This window comes from Tachysurus fulvidraco, chromosome 7 (assembly GCF_022655615.1).
Source record: "Tachysurus fulvidraco isolate hzauxx_2018 chromosome 7, HZAU_PFXX_2.0, whole genome shotgun sequence".
In the NCBI taxonomy this organism is placed as follows: Eukaryota; Metazoa; Chordata; class Actinopteri; order Siluriformes; family Bagridae; genus Tachysurus; species Tachysurus fulvidraco.
The window spans coordinates 23,134,053-23,154,099 of NC_062524.1; the positions used below are offsets into that span (position 1 = coordinate 23,134,053).

General features: G+C 40.0%; 1 protein-coding gene across 28 annotated transcripts in view; it reads right to left on the reverse strand.

The window, feature by feature from the left end:
- Window positions 1–20,047, reverse strand: part of LOC113635441 (adhesion G protein-coupled receptor L3) — a 280,133-nt gene that overhangs the window by 42,377 nt on the left and 217,709 nt on the right. For 18 of the 28 annotated variants that reach the window (XM_047816308.1, XM_047816325.1, XM_047816311.1 and 15 more), the window contains 4 exons: window positions 18,395–18,578; window positions 11,711–11,833; window positions 8,287–8,492; window positions 5,657–5,833 (listed from right to left, as the gene is read on the reverse strand). In XM_047816308.1, the coding sequence (XP_047672264.1) occupies window positions 5,657–5,833; window positions 8,287–8,492; window positions 11,711–11,833; window positions 18,395–18,578 (690 nt within the window). The remainder of the gene's footprint in view (window positions 1–5,656; window positions 5,834–8,286; window positions 8,493–11,710; window positions 11,834–18,394; window positions 18,579–20,047) is intronic. The other 10 variants (XM_047816329.1, XM_047816330.1, XM_047816328.1 and 7 more) reach the window with 1 other exon arrangement.

Here is a 20,047-nt window from a genome sequence, read left to right on the forward strand (position 1 = left end):
AACATTATAGAACGGGGCATAGAAGCCTTTATTATCGCCACATATACATTACAGCACAGTGGAATTCTTTTCTTCACATACCCCAACTGAGGAGATTGGGGTCAGAGTGCAGGGGCAGCTATGATACAGCGCCCCAGGAGCAGGGAGGGTTGAGGGCCTTGCTCAAGGGCCCAGCAGCTTGACTGTGACTTGAACCCCGATCCTCCGATCAACAACCCAGAGCCTTAACCAGTGGAGCTACCACTAACTGCCTTCAGTTAGCCTTCAGTTAGCCTTCAGTTAGCGGAAGTGCTTCACTGACCTCAAGGGAGGGGAAAAGTAAATTGTTGAGATGGCTGAGATCCTTCACTAATTTAAGTAAATTTATTCCTTCAATTGATTTTAGTTTACGTTATTTAGTGGTTATCAGGGTTTTCATTCTGATCCCTTCAAAATAGCATGCCATATCCTCCATTTACCCTGTTCGTCAAATATATTATGTGGGTAGTGTGTTATATTCTCAGCACAGCCAGTGAGCCAGTCGTGGCAGATGCTCACCAATCTGAAGCAAAGGACTGAAAATGTTCTACTGAAAAATTCATGTTCATTTTTCACTCTCTCTCAGTAATTGGCTCCTGACAACAATTGTCAATGTCAAATGATAAAATTACAATGGCAAAGCAATTAACAAGCAAAACAAAGGTAGACAACAAACCCACCACAAAGAGACGATTTGGAATAAGGTCTTATGATAATAAAGTCCATTAAAATTGTGCTGTGTTTTAATAATACAGTTCACATCGGTCTCAAGGCCGTCCCCCCAAACAACCTCCCCTTACACATTTTCCCCCCTTTTCATACATTTCAGAGACAACATCATTCATTTGAATATTACAGAGACACGAGGGAGATGTTGCTTTCTTTTTTTTTTTTTTTTTCATAAGCTGAATTCCTAATGGTATCAAATTTAGGGCATGTGCTTTAGTAGGAAGTGCGGCTCCATCTCCCTGATTTTCAGCCTGCAGTAAGAGTGCTGTTTCGTTGTCTGTAAGTGGCCAGGCGGCGCATGTCAATGTGCCACGTCTGTAGACACTCGACCATTTGTAGACTCATCTATCTCAAGATGGTCAGAAAAAGAGTGCGCTAATGAGGGTTGTAGACTGGTGAAATCAGCCTCTTCACCCCAAAATAGAGTGGTGTTAATTTGCTGTAAATGAGAGGGCAAGGTGTGTTACGTTAGATCATCGTGACAACTGACTGAATAAGAAAAAAAAAAGAAAAAGAAAAAGAAAAGAAACACCTTAATATGTAAGGTGCTAGGTCATTGCGACCTGCCAAAACAGCTTCTGTGTGCCTTGGCATAGGATCTTACATCTCACTGCTAGTGTAGTAGTTAGATGAACAGCATTTTTTCCCAAATGCTGCGTTAAGTGCCATTTTCTTCTCAGTAACCTCCCTTAGGCTGGCTATAATGCATCATGTCCAGTATGTGATAAATCAGAAGTACGGCAAGCTAAAAAGTACATCAGAGGGACAGATCATGTTGGATGTTTGGAGGACAAAGTTAGGGAGGCCAGATTAAGATGGTTTGGACATGTTCAGAAGGGGTGGAGTGAGTATATATTTGTAGGAGAATGTTGGACATGGAGCTGCCAGGCAGGAGGCAAAGAGAAAGGCCGAAGAGGAGGTATATGGATGTAATTAATGAGGATATGAAGCTAGTGGGTGCAAGTGTTGAGGATGCAGAAGATTGGGATAGGTGGAGAGAGATGATTCGCTGTGGCGACCCCTGAAGGGAAAAGCCGAAAGAAAGTGAAAGTGACGTGACATATGGCTAAGTATGGTGACCCATACTCAGAATTCGTTCCCTTCATTTAACCCATCCAAAGTGCACACACACACACACACACAGCAGTGAACACACACAGTGAACACACAGCAGTGGACACACACAGTGAACACACAGCAGTGGACACACACCCGGAGCAGTGGGCAGCCATTTATGCTGCGGCGCCCGGGGAGCAGTTGGGGGGTTCGGTGGCTTGCTCAAGGGCACCTCAGTCGTGGCCGGCCCGAGACTCGAACCCACAACCTTAGGATTACGAGTCAGACTCTCTAACCATTAGACCACGACTTGAAGAAGAAGAAGACGGCAATGACATGGCACTGACAATCTTAGCCATAAAAGTGGTTTATGTCAGTTCTCATGAAGCACCCTACCATCCTTATTAGTTAATGAGTATGAAGCATTCAAGTCAGTCATTTTTTAAAAATGTTTACAGGATTGTTATTGTATCTACAAGACAACACAGCTATATTTAGTCTAGAGCAGAGCTGCAAAACATATACGTCTGATGGTTTGATCCATGATCCAGCGGTGTTATGGAGTGGGGGAATGGCATTACAGTTACTGGTTTATCTACTGAAGAGCAGGTTCCTGGACTAACTCCTGTCCTGGACATTTTCCCTGCTCTAATGCACTCACAGCATATCAGGGCTGTGTATTAGTCTAATGTAATAGTATTGATTAGTACCTTTCAGTAGTGCACATTTACATCTCACTTTATACAACTGAGCAATTCAGGGTTAAGGGCCTTGCTCAGGGACCCAGCAGTGGCAGATTGGTGGACCTGGGAATCAAACTCATAACCTTCTGATCAGTAGTCCAATTAGAGTCAATGCCAGGGGAAGCCACTTCGAAAAGGCAGATCCAGACTCATTTCAAAAGCTGCTATGTGATGGTTAGAAAAAACAAATATTGTTGACGCACACTATCACCTGAATTTTCTACAATTGAATTTCCTTAATAGAAATGCCATTCTTGCACTAATTGTGAATGGTGCAAAAACTGGGTTGTTGATTGGAAGGTTGGGGTTCAAGCCCCAGCACAGCGAACCTGCCACTGCTGGACCCTTGAACAAGGCCCTTAACCGTCTTTGCTCCAAAGGGTGCTGTATCTTGGCTGTCCCTGTGCTCTGAAACTCAAAAAAAAAAGGCAGAGAAAAGAATTTCACAGTGCTGTGATGTATATGTGACAAAAATAACGGCTTCTTCTTCTTCTTCTGATCAGAGAGCTTAGATTTGGTCTATGGTTGCCCTGGATTCCTGCTCCTCTGCCTCCTTCTCAGCTCTGAGTCACCAAGCCAGCTCTCTCTGAACATGTACCAAACCCAGCAAGGACATGTATCCACTCCTCTACTGTACCGTATGCCTTAAAGGCAGCCCACAGGCCTCTTTTTTCTAACATGTAATCAAAAACCCTGTCACAGCTCTCTTCTATCCTATTCTCATTTTTTACCCTGTATATCTCTTTTTCCCCTCACAGATCTCCCATGAGATGTGTCAGCGCAGTTTCATTTTCATCCGTGCATCTCTCTCAGTCTTACATCTAACAAACTTTGTTTTCTTACAGTTTTTTTTCTCTCTCTCTCTCTCTTTCTTTCTCTTATCATTATTAGTATTTGTTTTTGTTTTTTCCAGAAAATTCCTCTTCTTTCATTTTCATTCATTCATTCACTCACTTTCTACCATTTATCCGAACTTCTCGGGTCACGTGGGAGCCTGTGCCTATCTCAGGCGTCATCGGGCATCGAGGCAGGAAACACACAGGACGGAGTGCCAACCCATCGCAGGGCACACACACACACACACGCTCTTCTTTCATTTTATTTCCTGTAATTTTGAAAGGTACGTATGACCACCTCTAGCGGTGCCACAGGAATGACAAAGAGAAAGAGAGGGACAGAGAAAAAGAGAGCTAATCCCCAGGTAAGAAAGCACTTGAGAATATGGAAATGAGGCTTTTTGAATAAATGCACATGGGTACCGTGCTGTCTGATTATCAAGCCCCATGCTTCATCTCTCTCTCTCTCTCTCTCTCTCTCTCTCTCTCTCTCTCTCTCTCTCTCTTCTGTGTCTGTTTCTCTCAGTAGGTGAGCGTCAAGCTGAACCACTCAGCATTTTGCAAATTTAAAATAAAAGATGAACGGCTGACCTCTTACCGTCAGCAAAAAAATAGCCGTCAAACAATGTTTAATGCAGGTTCACCAAAACTACTGCGTCAAAATCATTCCACTTCATCGAGGTGATCTAACCAAGAGTCAATAATTAAACTTCATGTTCCAACAGACCGGATGATGTATACTGTACAGACAGCTGGATACAATTCATGTAATTAGATCTTATATGGAAGTGTAAAGATCTTAAATGTTTTAGCTTTCGCCGATTCCTGTACCAAGTTCAATTACGATTAAGTGTCTGATTGAGCTGGGAAAAAATAAATAAATAAATAAATAAATAAATAAATAAATAAATAAAATTCAGACATCTCTAAGGTTAGGGTTATGGCTAGGGTTAGGGTTAGCCATCATACCGTCATCCCTTTGGTATCGTGCTAACTTTTACAATGCCATGTGTCTGGAACTTGATTTCTGCTCAAGTACCAAGAGGAAGAACTATTGAACAATTCAATGTTCTGTGCTGCTATTTTTGGAAAAGCCTTAATAAAAAAAAAAAAAAACGTGTCGGCTTTTCGCACGCTTATTTCCTGCTCTAAATTTCAGCGTATTTACTAAAGTGAAAGGTTATTCAGCCTCAGAATGTCACTGTAAATAGTGTTCAACTGTAAAAGCAGCATTTGTTGTGACAGCCCTTTGCATTTAAAACCGCTTGCTTTTTTTTACTCTCACACTCTCTCAGGTACTTTCTAAAGATAGTAGAACTTATTCAGTCATAAATATGGAGGAAATGGTTGTGTGACATTTTTGAAAAAAAGCAGAAATTTAACCAGCGTCTTTGGCTATCCGTCGAAGAAACCTCCTTTTTTAACATCTACGCTTAAACCCAAATTATTATTAGCACTTTATGGAAGGAAGAAAAATGATCAAGAATATATATGCGAGTTTTTATGAGTGGAAATTCAGTTGAAATGAAAAATCTCAATTTATTTACACCCACACACACTTTAATGTACACACTGAACAATTTAGAGATGCTAATAAACATACAGCATGTGTTTCTTGACTGGGGAAGGAAACCAGACTACCCAGAGGAAACCCTGAAGCTCAGGCAAAAACATGCAAATTCCACACACACACACACACACACACACACACACACACACACACACACACACACACACACACACACACACACACACACACACACACACATAAGGTGGAGGTGGGAATCGCCCCCCGACCCTGCAGATGTGGGGCAAATAAGCTAACCACTAAGCACTAAAAAAAACAGTGTCTGAAAATGATAAATATTCTTAAATTCATGTAAATAAGCTGGTAAGATGATTTACTCATAACCTTTAAATTAAAATAGTCTCTACCTCATCATCGTCATCTGGAAAATGAATTTCAGGATTCTGTATTCCTGCTTTGTATCGTATCGTATCGTATCGTATCGTATCGTATCGTGTCGTACTGTAGCATCATATCAGATCCAGTGATGAGATGCGCGATTCTGATTAGAGATTCATACTAGAGAGTCGTGTCCTCATACGCATCTGTCATCCCGTGTGGAAGTGTAAAGTTCACACCCCTATTAGACGGTTTAGTGTTTTAATGCTTATCTAACCACTTGTTCTCTAATGACTTCCACATTTTTGTCCCAAACCAAATCTTTACACAAGCACACCGGTAAGCAAACAAAGCATTTTGGCTCCTACCTTGACGTCGACGTGGGCCATGAGCACAGCAAAGTTGGTCAGGTGTGTGCAGGAGCAGGTGGTGTGCGTTCGGTTGGTGGCGAGGAGACGGCAGTCCTGCGTAGACCAGAAGCCCGTCATACTGCGCTTGGAGTAGCTCCAGAACGAGCAGTTTGGGTTGAAGTTCTCCTCTGACTGCTGTGGGCAAGAAGCCAAACAAAGCGTGAGGAACACAGGTCCTAGTGGCCATCTTTTTTTTTTTTTTTTATCAGTTTCAGCCTGTTTCTTTTATAGAGCGCTATGTCACTTTGATTGGGGCAAGGGGGGGGGGGGGGGGTCCTCAAATTCCAGGGAACAAATTGATTTTCTTCATGGCTGCTTTTTACAGCCACTGTGCTGATGCTACCTCGTTCATCCGCACTAAAATCATGAGAGGGGAGACAAAAAAAAAAATCGCCACCCTCACCAAATAAAAAGAAAAAAATTGTAACCACTGAACGATGGAAATTATTTTACCGAGGACTTGAAAAAAAGGAAGACGATTTTTCACCTCGCTGATACGTTCCACTTTAATAATTTTTTTTCAGAGAGATTAGGGGGCTGACTTTATTTTTTCCTCTGGTCTGTTGTTAACAGTAATTCCCTCTGCATTCTACATGCTGCTGTTTATCATTGATGTGATCATTAGTGCTGTTGAATTGTACAAGCAATACCATTGAAGATAATATTAAAAAAAAAAAAAAAAAGCTGTACAAACGAAGAAATGATGGCAATTATGGGGAAGCATGTGTGTGTGTGTGTGTGTGTGTGTGTGTGTGTGTGTGGTTCTGAGCAGCTGCAAGCATAATCCATCGAGTCCTCTGACGCTTCCCGAACCAGCCACAGAAAAGTGCAAAACTCGTTCACAACTTTAACCTTCTTCCCTCTTTCTCCATCATCCCTCGCTCTCACAGGCACGACGACACATCTTTAAGCCTGCAGAGCTTTTTTTTAATACCTGTATAACAAGTGCAAGAGCCGGAGCTGAATAGCCGTGCATTTGTGTCTATGTGGGTTCTGATTTAAATCATGTGGAAAAAGAGAGCTTATACTAGCATAAACTCCGGCTGCATGAGTAAGCGACCTGCAGGGAAAACTGATAAAGCCGGTATTTATACAGCCGCCTCGGGCGCCCACTTCCACCACGGCACGCTCTGAAGTGCATGCCACGCACAAAGTCGACTGAACAGGAAATAGTGCAGATGGAGAAGGGCCAAAGTTTTACTGAGTGTCTGGAACAGCATTACAAATAAAAGTTTTTTTTTGTTGTTTTTTCCTCTGTGGGAAAATAAAGCAGTTAGCATAAACAGCATGCCAGCTTATAGATTTATTAAAATTCAAGGTAGAGTGCAGAATTGTAGTAATGCTTTGATTTATTGCAACCTTGCATGAATGTTGCCAAAGTTTTTTTTTTTTTTTAGTCAGCTTGTTCCACATCGGTCATGAGTAGACATTCCTTATGTTTTCTGCTTGTTACCATGGTTTCTCTGGCAAGTCTGGGGTCAGTGGTGGCTCAATTGGTAAAAGCTCTGGATTGTTGATCGGGGAATCAGGGTTCAAGGTCCAGCACTGCCAAGCTGCCACTTTTTGGCTCTTGAGCAAGGCCCTTAACCCTCTCTGCTCCTGAAATGCTGTATTATGGCTGATCCTGTGTTCTGACCCCAACCTCCAAAAGTCGGGGTATGTGAAGAAAGAATTCTACTGTTCCATAATGTATACAGTATGTGACACACACAGCAGTGAACACACACACACCGTGAACACACACCCGGAGCAGTGGGCAGCCATTTATGCTGCAGTGCCCGGGGAGCAGTTGGGGGGTTCGGTGCCTTGCTCAAGGGCACCTCAGTCGTGGCTGGCCCAAGACTCGAACCCACAACCTTAGGATTACGAGTCAGACTCTCTAATCATTAGGCCACGACTTGCCCCACAAGTCTAAATGTAATTATGATTGTACCTAAAAATAAATAAATAAAGGGTATCAACTGTTCGTTATTTCTTTTTACATATAAACTCTATTTAGTCACATACACAGTCATACACAGTGAAATGCTTTTTGACTGTCCTTTCATTTTAAGGTACAATATATATATATATATATATATATATATATATATATATATATATATATATATATATATATATATATATATTTATTTATTTTCAGGGTCATTGATTCGACACTGATATTATATATTATTTATATTATATATAAAAAATGATATATGGATATGGATCAAAATGAACAGTGAAAGAAGGAACAGTTTCTGTGAATTCTGTGAATAAAGCAGATACCCAGATTTTAACTCCCAATTTGGTCATTGGCAATTTTCCACCGCTAACCAACTCCACCAAGGAAGTTGTTGGGCATAAAATCTTCTCAAACTGCTGCACATGCTGCATCATATTGAAAACACATTACGGACAGTGCTGTCAACCCTCTTCTGGAGCTCACAGGTATTAGAACTGGTAATAGTCACTCAGAGTAAATATTTCATTCCTTCCATTAGAGAAACTGGCCGAACTGACCAATTTCTGGCTCTGCGTTCTACTGATCTCCAGTCGTAGCTAAGAAATCTGTGAATAGGGATGAAGCACAGGTGCTTTCTTACCTGAATGTGGCGCACTGTGAATACGACGGGGTCCGACAGGTAGACTTTATTGCTGTCTTTGTTGATAGCAGCCGTTATGATGGGTGAGTTGACGATGACGGTGTAGTTGGTGCTGAGAGCCTCGCTGCTGAACTTCATGCTGGCGTTTTCGGTGGACAGGTACGTCCCCAGGTGCTTATAAAGCACAAACGCCATGCGGATCTCACCTTATTTTAAAGACAGAGAGCGAGAGATGTTACTCGAGTCAACATTGATCTTCACACCACAGTCTGGTGAAATCGACTGAGTTCTACATGGAGAACACTTGCATGGTGAAAGCTTAAGGGTGTTTTGAGATTTGCATAGTTTAGTCTAAATGAATCCCTTTCCTCCTCACCGTGTCGTTTTCACCTGGTGTCAACAAATGACGGACAAAAACAATTGTTTGGGGCCGACAGAGGCGGTTTCGGTCTTCTGCCCTTACTCGATTGCGACTCGGAATCAACCCAATTACAGAAAATGAACTGGAAAGTTTGTAAGCGTTCGCTGTACTCAGGTGATTTTTTGGGATCTCTATGTGCAAGGGATAATGAACAAAAAGTTTTGTACCCTACAAGCCTTTCGGTCTTTGTGATTGTTTTCTGTATTTGGTTATTTTCTTAGCAGGACTCCATTCATTTACATGTTAATTGGCTTCATCCCTAGAAGGTTTGCTTTCTAATTAGCATTGTTAGCATTTATGAGTGAAAAGTATCGGTAGGTCAGCGACATCCAACAGCGTTCTATATTGGACCTTGATGAATGAGAATTTTTTTTTTTTTGACTCTATTATAAACTTTAGATTTAGGAAATCGTTAAAGCCTTGTGACAGTGTTGTTTCATTGTGAACGTAAACGACCGGACAGTGTTGACCGTAAAGGCTTCCACATTGTCATATACTGTAGTCGGAAATGTTGCATAATGAGTATTTTGTCCAGATTTCTAATAGATTTCTAAAATAATCATCCCTACACACCGCTCAACATCAGCCTTTAATTTTGCTTCACATAAATATATAAAATTACATTAAACCAAAAGAAAGTTTGATTTTTTTTTTCACACCGACTGAACTCGTCGAACAGATTTATAGCTTAAAAGTGTCCTAAATCTTAAGCTCTAATAAAGAATTATCTAGAGGAAATATCTCTACAAATCCACACAAAGGAGTTGTGATCATTTTTTATAGTTAGGAACAGTGATCTTTAGCTGTAGTATTGATTAATGCACCGATGCTGATTAATAATTAGAACGAATTTCTCACTCCATATGTGAGCCAGTGTGCACTTATTTTTATTTAATTTTTTTTCCCCCGCATTAAAAATGTGAATGGACTCGGGTTCTGTTCGATGCTGGAGGATGTACAGTATTCATGCGAAGTTTGATGAGATGGGGCTCGAAAAATATGTAATGAATACGTATCACACATAAAGCTTTGTTCCTCACAGCTGCACTTACTGTACCGTGTGGGGACAAAGATTTCAAGAGAGCGGTTTAAAAAAAAAGAAAGAAAAAATCCGACAGTCTACCAACTAGAGAGCCGATTTCATTTAACCTCATTGAAATGTCAACGTTGCTTTATTGCCGCTTTGATAAAAGCTACGTTTCAGTTTCTTAACCTCCTAATCCTCTTTTTCGTTACAGTACAGTATGTGCCCCGATTTCTCGTGCTGCATGCTGAAATGAAAGAGCAACCCCTCCTGGCCACAGCACCTACCCCACCACCCCCCACCCCTGCACCAGTCTTACTGACTCACGAGAAAAGAAAACCAATTTGCGTGATTCCTGTCGATGACTGCGAGTAACCAGCCGCTGGCTTGGAATATTAAGAACGGAAGAGAGAGAGAGAGAGAGAGAGAGAGAGAGAGAGAGAGAGAGAGAGAGAGAGAGAGAGAGAGAGAAAAGCGAGCTTTGATGATGCATGGCTCACGGCCACTTGCTTACTCATAAAACTGCATAAAAACGGCATGAGATGTGCAACTGTGTCTCATTTGCATGGAAGAGCAAGTAATAAAGCCCCCAGAAAAAAGTCTTCTTGATGGACAAATCAGAATATAATACGATGATTAGACTCGGCCTAAAGGGAAAAAAAACGCTTCCCTACATAGTGTAACGTACTCCATAGGACTATAGGAGTAATACTTTTCATATCCTTTGTAGCACGTTAAAACAGACAGGAGTGGCTGTTCTTTTTTTTTTTTTTTTTTTTCCTAACTGAAGGGATGTGACACACAAGCCAAGATCAGCTTTTCCTGCACACACAGAGTCACTTGGGGAATCTTTTCTAAACCTGATGCAAGCAAAGTGTCATAACCGGTCTGAACACTAATGACTCATACCCATTTAGGATGAATTTTATAGCTTATATTGTGCATGTGAATTCTATTATAATGAATAACATTCCCACCTGTAAAAAAAAAAAAAGCCTCATTTAGACTACAATGCAATTTAGTGCCAAATTAAAAGTATTCCACTTCTCACTGCCACTTTTTCCTACCCTTATTATATAAGTCATTATGCAAACTCTTATATAAGCATGCGGGCTCATTGGGACGTTCCTTATTGTGAAAATTAGGAGGGCTATAAAAAGAAAACTCGGAAAGCTTGCAAAAAAAAAAAAAACGAGTGTTCTACTCAGAGTCATGGCATCTTAAGCAGCCTATCCAAACTACAAATTATATCTACTTAGCATGACTCCATTTACATGTTAATTAGCTAGCTGAACCCTACAAGGTCTCATTTATAATTAGTGTTGTTAAGCTTTGGAAGTGAAACGTCTGGATAGGTCAGGGATGTCCGACGGTGTTCTGCAGGGTCTGATATTGGGTCTCACTTAGATTATTATTATTATTTAAATCGGTTATTTAATAAACATTTACAATCCCTAAATTTGATTTAATTGAACTGTGCGGTTAGGCAAGATTACATATTGCATGCTCGTGACAACCCGTGAGCAGCTCTAGTGCTAGAAAAGCGTGTAAGAATGAAAGACGAGGCACGTGATTCTTACACAAGTCACGATGTAGCGCGTATTTATAAACGTATGTTAATCAAAAGCCGAAAAGTTTAAATAACTAAATAAAGATTTTAAAAAAATGTGACACATTACCTGCCATGGTTAAATATAAACTACACAAAAACTGTGTATTTAAAATGAACAAATATTGTGACTAGCTGGAACTCATGCTCTGAGGAACTAGCGTAGCTTCTGTGGTTGGTAAAGTGAGTAAAAATGAACTATTCAGAAATCTTTCAGCTGAAAAAACAATGCTCTATTCTTTTTTTTTTTAAGACAATTTAAATTAAACTCAAAATACAATCTAGAGTTAAATGTAAGAAGATAATTATAGAAATATGCTGACAGAGAGCTTTAATAATACAAGCCCACACTAAGCCGTAGGTGACCTACCGTTCCTGCCGTGTTGTTTAAGGGTGTTGGCAGACAAGTGGATGGAGTTGCTTTGGTCTCCAGTCTGAGGAAACTTCAGATCTGGGAGGTTGCCATCTGTGCTCATCCGAGCCACTTCCAGCTCTGCAGGAAATAAACAAAAGCACACAAGCAAACAGGAACACATTCTTAGCTCCGGCCATTAACAAAACAGTGTCAAAATACATCAGGGTCATGATTACAGGCTTGCTGAAATGCCAGGTACCATTGCATCAGTTTACTCTCTGGAAATGTAATAATGAAAAGATAATAAGTTTTACAACATGTTTTTCAACATGTGAGAATAAAGCCTTGCATATTTCATCAAGACATCTCTAACCTTATTATTGTAATTGATGGAATCGTTGCTTTGGGGAGCAAACAGTAGGACAAGCAAATATGCCACCCGAATAAACTGTGCGATGGATATTTTTATGCAAGTGCAATAAACCATAGGATGTAAAAAAAAAAAAAATATCAATATAAATAAAAATCCTGGGAAAGCATAGCAAAAAATGACTAAGATTTAAGCTGGAAAAAAAAATGCTGTCCAGCATACCAGTGCTTGGCTGATTTCTGCCACTTTATTCATAGGTTTTTATTTTGGATTCACTGATATGACAATGAACAGAAAGATAAAATGGAATCAGCATGAGGAAGGGAGGCCAGTGATTCACAGGAGTACTTTTCATTCCCGAAAAACCTTAAAGCGCTGTGAGTCGCTGAGCACGGAGCGTTGTCAAAGATGCTGAAAATAACATGCTAATCTCAGCAAATCTGCTAGCTATTTTATGAGACAGGACATGCACACAAAAACAGCACAGGATCAAAAGCCATATGTCTTCCAGAACAGTAAGACGGTGCTCCAGATCTCTTTGACTAACTGAGGTGCTTTATCTTTGCTTGAACCGATGAGGAATTTTCATTTTCCCCTTTTTCATTTCATTGTACTTTGCTCCACAGATATAGTGCATTGCTGAAATGCTGCAATATTGTACAATACCCCAAACTCTAAGCAGCACTTTATCATACTGTGCTGTTTTCTGTTTTCAATAAGCAACTAGGAGAATGAAATGGGCATCTATGGGCTACTGAAGTTTGGTTCAGACTGCTGGAGGATTGCCACGTCACAGTGGAGTGAATGTCGACTGACTTTGCTATAGACTCCGGTTTGAATCAGCATGGCATTTAAGCTCACTTTAACTTTCATAGTGTTTCTCCCATTATTTTAATAATACTAGACTAGAGCTCACTTCACCTTGGACTGGTGTTGCACTTGTTATTACTTCATCATGGATCTTCTGTAGTTTACCCCAGTATAGACTCCTATTGGATAAGAATGACTGTATTATAAGGACATTTAGTAGTAGTACAGTATAGCACTGAGACTTTACTTTTGATTATGATAGCACTGGGACTCCAGTTTGCTACTGACTCCAATTTGGATCAGCATGATATTGGAGCTCGCTTTGATAGTCTCGACTTTGGATCAGCACAGCACTCCATTTCTGATTATTTCAGTGCTGCTGTTGAGTCCATTTTTGATCCATACAGTACATGACTGGGGCTCACTTTACAATGGAATCTGTTTTGGATTGCTATTGCACTGGGTAATACTTTATTATGGACTTTTGTATTGGAATACCAGCTATAGCTCACTTCTCTATAGACTCCATACATTTTGGTGTACTGTAGCATGGAGACTTACTTTGCTTAGACTTTACATTGTTATCGGTATCATGGCACAAACGACATTTTGCTATAAACTCCATTTTGGCTAATTTTGAATCAAAATAGGACTGGGGTTCACTTCATTGTGGACTCCAAATTGGATCGAAATACAGTAATACCTCGAGATACGAGTTTAATTCGTTCCCTGACCTTGCTCCTATCTCAAATTGCTCGTATCTCAAAGCAAATTTCCCCATTTAAATGAATTGAAATCCCATTAATCCGTTCCAGCTCACAAAATTCCACTCCAGTTGTTTTGTTCATGTGTTTTGAATATGAAAAATGTACAGTACCTGTATTTATAAATGATAAATATTATATAAAAACATACAGTAATAAAAGAGAATGTTAAAAACATAAACTGGTTTTACTTTACGGAAGATGCGCACGGAGGTTGAGTGAGGAGTAAACAGGTGGAGGAGTTAGGAGGAATTACACTTTCACTTTTCACTTACTCTCTACTGTACACTCTTAATGCTACTTAACACTTAAATGGAACTAAACTTCACTAAAATTAACGAACTTAACTGAAATGCTCTTAACGTAAATGAACTTAATTGCTACAATTTCTGTTTTTTTTTTTTACATTAATTTTGCTTAATTTTCTTCATCACAGCGCCTTTGCGACTCTCCGTAGGAAATGAATGACTTCCGGTTTATCGGCCATCGTTTGCCGTGTGCAGTGGAAAGGCGGCTTTAACCGAGCGGCTTTAACCTTTTCCCGACACGCGGGAAGCTGAGGTGGGGGAAACAGAGCACACGTGGTTGTTGGGGATCTTTGTTTTGGCGTCGGTGGCTCGGCTGCTTGTATCTCAAAAATTTGTTCGTATCTCAAGGCAAAAAATTTGGTCGAATCACAGCTCGTATCTCAAAAAATTCGGATGTCAAAGCACTCGTATCTCGAGGCATCACTGTACCATCTATAGCTCAGTTTGCTATAGACTACTATTTGGAAAATGGGGCTTACGACTTCACACTCCATTACACAATATACATTTTATTGAAGATCAAAATAGAATTAGAGCTTTCTATCATTGCTATAGATTCCGATTTGGATCAGCATAGCATAGCAAGTCTAGCATTAGGCCTTTATTCTTGAGCCCACTTTTCATTGTGGGAACTTATTTTTGCTCCATACTTCAAATTGAGCTTACATTTCTTTAGGGAAAGTGAACATAAATTATTAAAAACGGAGTCCACTATAAAGTAAGAGCAAGAACTAAGCTAATGCAAAATTATCAGTGTGATTCTCTATGCCATACAAATCAGTCCATTTTACTATTAACTCCATGAACATTTTGGAGTGTATACAGTACCACTGAGACACACTTTATTGCAGACTGCATTTTTTATTATAATGGTGTTGGGACAGACTCTATTCTGGATCCACAGATGTTTGGGGCTCACTTTGTAATGCCATCAACACTGATTTTACTATCGATGCCAACTTGGTGAAGCGTAGTTAGAACCTCATTTTATTACAAACCCCAAGGACATTCTTGGTTAGTACAGAGATAGATCTCACATTATGGTGGAAGTTGTTTGGGATTGGATTACCATCAAGGCTGGCTTTGCCATAGTCTTGGATCAGCATAGCCAGGGCATTATTTTCCTACATTATAGAGTGGTATAGCATTGGGGCTCAGTTTGCTATGGACTCCACTTTTGATGATCATGTCAATGGGACTCAGTTTGGCTCACTTTAGTATGCACTTGATTTTTAACGTAACATTGAGAGTGTCTTTTCCATGGGCACGTTACACTTCAGCACAGCACCGAGTCTCACTTTACTACACTCTTGATTTTTAACACTGCATTGTGGGTCTCTTTTCCAAAGGCAGATTATGGATCACACAGCAGTGGGGCTGACTTTGCAACAGATTCCACCACTTTAATACAGTATGAACTCTAGATCATCACAACACTGGGGCTCATTTTATTATGGACTGCTGTGGATAGCGTCAACGCTTTCTCTTACTGTATGTGGGTCCCATTTTGGAACGGTGAGCACAGGGCTGCACTTTGCTATAGACTCCATTTTGGATCAGCATGGCATGATGTGAATATCACTGAATATCATAATGAGTTTAGAATCTGGTGTGCAGTGTGCCAGGTGGGTGACACAGGGGACAAGTAGGCCAAACAAACCTTATAACACGGGAAACTAAGTGTATCAAACAGGAGCTGGAGGTGTGCTAAACGTGTCAAACCTGCCTGATTAATCTCAGCGCTGCATGAAGGGCATAAAACCAGCACCATAAAGGAGCTTGTTGGGAGTGACTCCTGCTCCCACACACTCCCTCTCTCTTTCTCTCCCTCTCTCTCCTCTCTCTCTCTCTCTCTCATGCCGCCCTGAATCCCTTAATATCAAGATAAATTGGGTGCCAGACACAATAAATTCCATTTTATTAATTCCCAAAATGCTCGCTTCTCCAGCATGGCAAGAGAGACCTACATTTCAGAGTTGCCATGGCAGCCGGTTCTAACTTAATCCTTGTTTTTTTTTTGGAGGACGGAGATGCACCGTATCAGCAAATCCATTCTCACACAACACACATGCACGACACTTCTTAACCTCGCCACGCTACATGTAATCTCCCGCCTCGAAGAAATACACGGCGTGGCGTTCGCATGCATAAAGAACGAGCATCCTGATCCACCCGATGCTGACTTCCACTATATGAAACAGATGTGGGGTTTTACCGAAAACATGTGGGTGTCCTCGAAATGTCTTCCCTGCATCTTGGCGTAAAGGATGTAGAATATCTGCTTGGCGTATGCAAATAATTCTGTGCTGTGTACATGACTAAATTCTGCTGGTTATCTCGCTGATACCGGGGCAGACATATTGCCATGCAGGTCACTTTGAGATCTGATGACTAAACCATACACATAACATTCACCTTTAAACTCATACATCAATCAGGCGCACAGGCGGCGCCGAACCCCTGCATGCTTTCATAATGAAATGAATTAGACAGGGACAGAGAAAGCGAAAGAGGGAGAGAGAGAGAGAGAGAGAGACAGAGAGAGACAGAGATGTGTTATCTATGCCCGTCGGAAGAGTTTAAGCTTCTGGGACTGGGCCAAGCCAGCCAATAAAATGCTCATTCAGAATACATAGTAAAAGAACTGAAGATCGATGTGGCCCGAAGCCCAAAAACCCCTCGGGTGAGATTATCCAACGCCTGAGATTTGCAGTAAGAATTCTGTAATCAGACTGCAGCTGATGCAAAGATGTTCTGAAGAGAAACATTTGGTTGCTTTTACATCTCAGGTCTTACTTTATTTTTTAATAAAGTTTGGAATGAACAAGAAGCAAAAAAAAAAAAAAAAAAGTCTCTAGCATCGGTGCTTTAAAACGGTCAAGTGTTTTTGGTTTCACGGTGGTTTCAATCACATGATTAATTACTGATTAAGGGATGACCGTTGTTGCTATGATGTAGTGTACGTGGGTTGTATTCCATGACACTAAACTCAAGTACGAGTTGATAAGCAGCATAGTAATCTATATTGTTTGAAAAAAATAAAGTGACTGTAACATACGGTTAAAGAAAATCAATCAACTTTATCATAGTCACAGTGATTGTGCTACATTGATTATTTTCCTGTCACAGGTCACACCTCACTATGTTTAATTCCTTCACTTCAGGTATAATTTTCCTGTATCCCCCCGATCCCCACCCCACCCCGCGCCCACACACACACACACACACACACACACTTATTTTTCCACCTCTAACTCTCACCGTCTTCTCTGGGGAAAAAATGCTTTCCTTAAATTTCCCATTTAGTGCTTTATAATATTTACCCATAGAGTAAAATGTGTGACAGAAGAATTAGATCGATGTATGACAGAGTAACCAGAAGTGGACAGAAGTGGAATCCAATAAACAGTCTAAATAAGGATGTAGTCAGCTCTGTAGAATTTCTCTCAGGTTCCCTGGAGACAGCACCATGAGGGAATCGGTAAAACCTTATGAGCCGACCGATGCTGGGAAGGTGACGAGGAGCGTTTCTCGTAGCACATTTTTAGAAGTGAAAAAAAATGGTTACACGACCGTAAAAATAGGCTGAATTTAACAGCTAGCCCTAATATTCAGATTCTGATTAAAACGGTATGAAAGATTTAAGGTGTGATATATTTATTACTCTATATCATGGTCTTTATGACTATCGCGGTATTAAATAATTATTTAGGCTAGACTGAATATCTGAGCTAGACTTGTTAAGACCATTGCTGTTTGCCTTTAATAGGAATATACTGCAGAAGAAAACAATAATTCTATCTAATAGGGAAAAATAAAGTAAATGAAATAAATTGGATCAAATGTTTACAATTTCTTTAAGGGATTGTTATTTTTGCTTTTATGTCAGTTTTTATGCTCTTTGAGCATCTTCCAGATTTAACCTCTTTCCCATAATCACCCTTTATATCGAGCTACTGTATACTTTTTATCTGGGTAGCAAATCCAAGACTAATTTTCTATTGATTTCACCTCATGTTTCAGACATATTTTACTAAAAACGTCCTGGAATCATCGTTTTGTAGATAAATTGCAATATATATATATATATATATATATATATATATATATATATATATATATATATATATATATATATATATATATACACACATAATAAAAGCACACACTTTTGCACACTTTTGAGTTATTTCATGCCATTTTGTTACCCCAGTGTTTAAGGCATTGGACAATAGATTGGAAGGTTCACCAAAGCTGCCACTGCTGGGCCCCTGAGCAAAGCCCATAAAACTGAATTTCTCAGTTATAGAAATGAGATAAAATATATGTTGCTCTGTATAAATGTGTTTGGAAAACGGCATAATTAAAAGCATGACGCTCAAAGATAATGCTTTGATTATTTGGTCTGTACCTATAAAGCTTCAACGTGCGACTGGCACGGACTTACGGATGTTGTTGGTGTTCTCCTGGACGATGTCGGTCTTGAGCAGATTGTCGGCCAGCACGAAGGCACCCTGCTCCACCGTGTCCAGCAGCATGGTGGCGGCTCGCAGCTGCTCTCCAGCTGACAGCGCTCTCCAGGCCGAGTGCGCCTGAGGCTGCAGCAGGTTATTCACCGTCTCCACCATCGCCTAGGGAAAGAACACAATGTTAGCGCTGGCATTACACTAATCCTAAACAAAACAGCCATATGCGGTGTGCCGTTGAAGACACAATGCCGCTAGCGTTTGTCAGGGGGTGTTAGCAGGATTTGCTGATACCATACTGACCCACACTAGTAGTGATGGGTCATGGTCTGGTGACTGACTTTCATTCAGTTGAAAATATAATAAAATACCGACTCCGATGATGTTTACACATATGTTTAAAATGAAAATTAAAGTCACAAATCCTCCTCAACCTCCATTTTTCTAGCGTCACTCTGTTTTCTAATGTGGATACCTGTTCTTAGTTCAAGCCTGTGATTAGTTTGTATTTGTAGACCCTTCTGTTCATTTGCCTCATCACAAAGTCTCACAAGGTTTTCTTGCTCCTAAGTTACAGTACATATAAACCTGTTTCTTAACTTGTGCTTATTTTTAATCTGGATTATAAATTGTTCTGTTTCAAAGCTGTCTTTATCTTTACCTATAATCTTTCCTGATTTGTGCTTAATAAATAAACATGCTGACTTTCTTTACTTACTTACTTACTGTATGTAATCAGACCCTAATCTGGAGAGGTTCATTATTGTAAATCCTTTAACGATACATTCGAATATACGGTGCATTTTCCATAAAACACAAACACAGTGTACATATCTGCTAGCTGAGCGTCAGGACCCAGTTACAACTAGAAACTACAGGGATTTTAAAGAGATTTTTTTTTAAGCGCAGTGCATGTGTCTAGCTAATGTCTAATATACGGGATAGGCCACAGAAAAGTAGCCCGTCTTCGATGGTGCCGTGACCCACCCTGTATAATGCTAATAATGCGTGATGTCTACAATGTTAGCTTTCTGCCACACTTAAAGCTGCAATAGTCAACTTTTAAAATCCTTTTTGTTTTGTACAAATAACTTTAAATATATAGAACATAATATAATAAAATAACCTATTTGGTACTCACTATTTAGTCTAATAGATGAGCTGACCAGACGTAGTTCAGTCTCTGCTGGGACTGAGATTAAAGAATGATTTGGATCACATTTATTGCTAAAAATGTAGTAAACGAAATAAACCAGATTCTTTTTTGATTTTTTTGATGTTGTGTCTTTATGTTGTTTTCATCCTAGAAGGTCAGGTAGAAGATTGTAAAGCCCGGTGAGTCTGGAGAAGGTTTATAGTATATATTTAATATTATACCAAAAAAAAATAATAAAAAAATGTTTAAACAAAAATAGCACCACTGGGAGAAAAGGAAAATGTATGTAGAAAGTTATTTATAGAAAAAAATCTATATATATTTTTGGTTTTTCTTAGTTCCACAGCTCCGTATCTCATTTGACATTTAAAATCTCTACATTCAGATCAGGTAGTGCTGGCTGCACAGTGTAGGTTGTTGTTGGACACCGAAGTACCTGCCCTCAGCAGATTGATTCATTGCCTATTAATAATGTTTA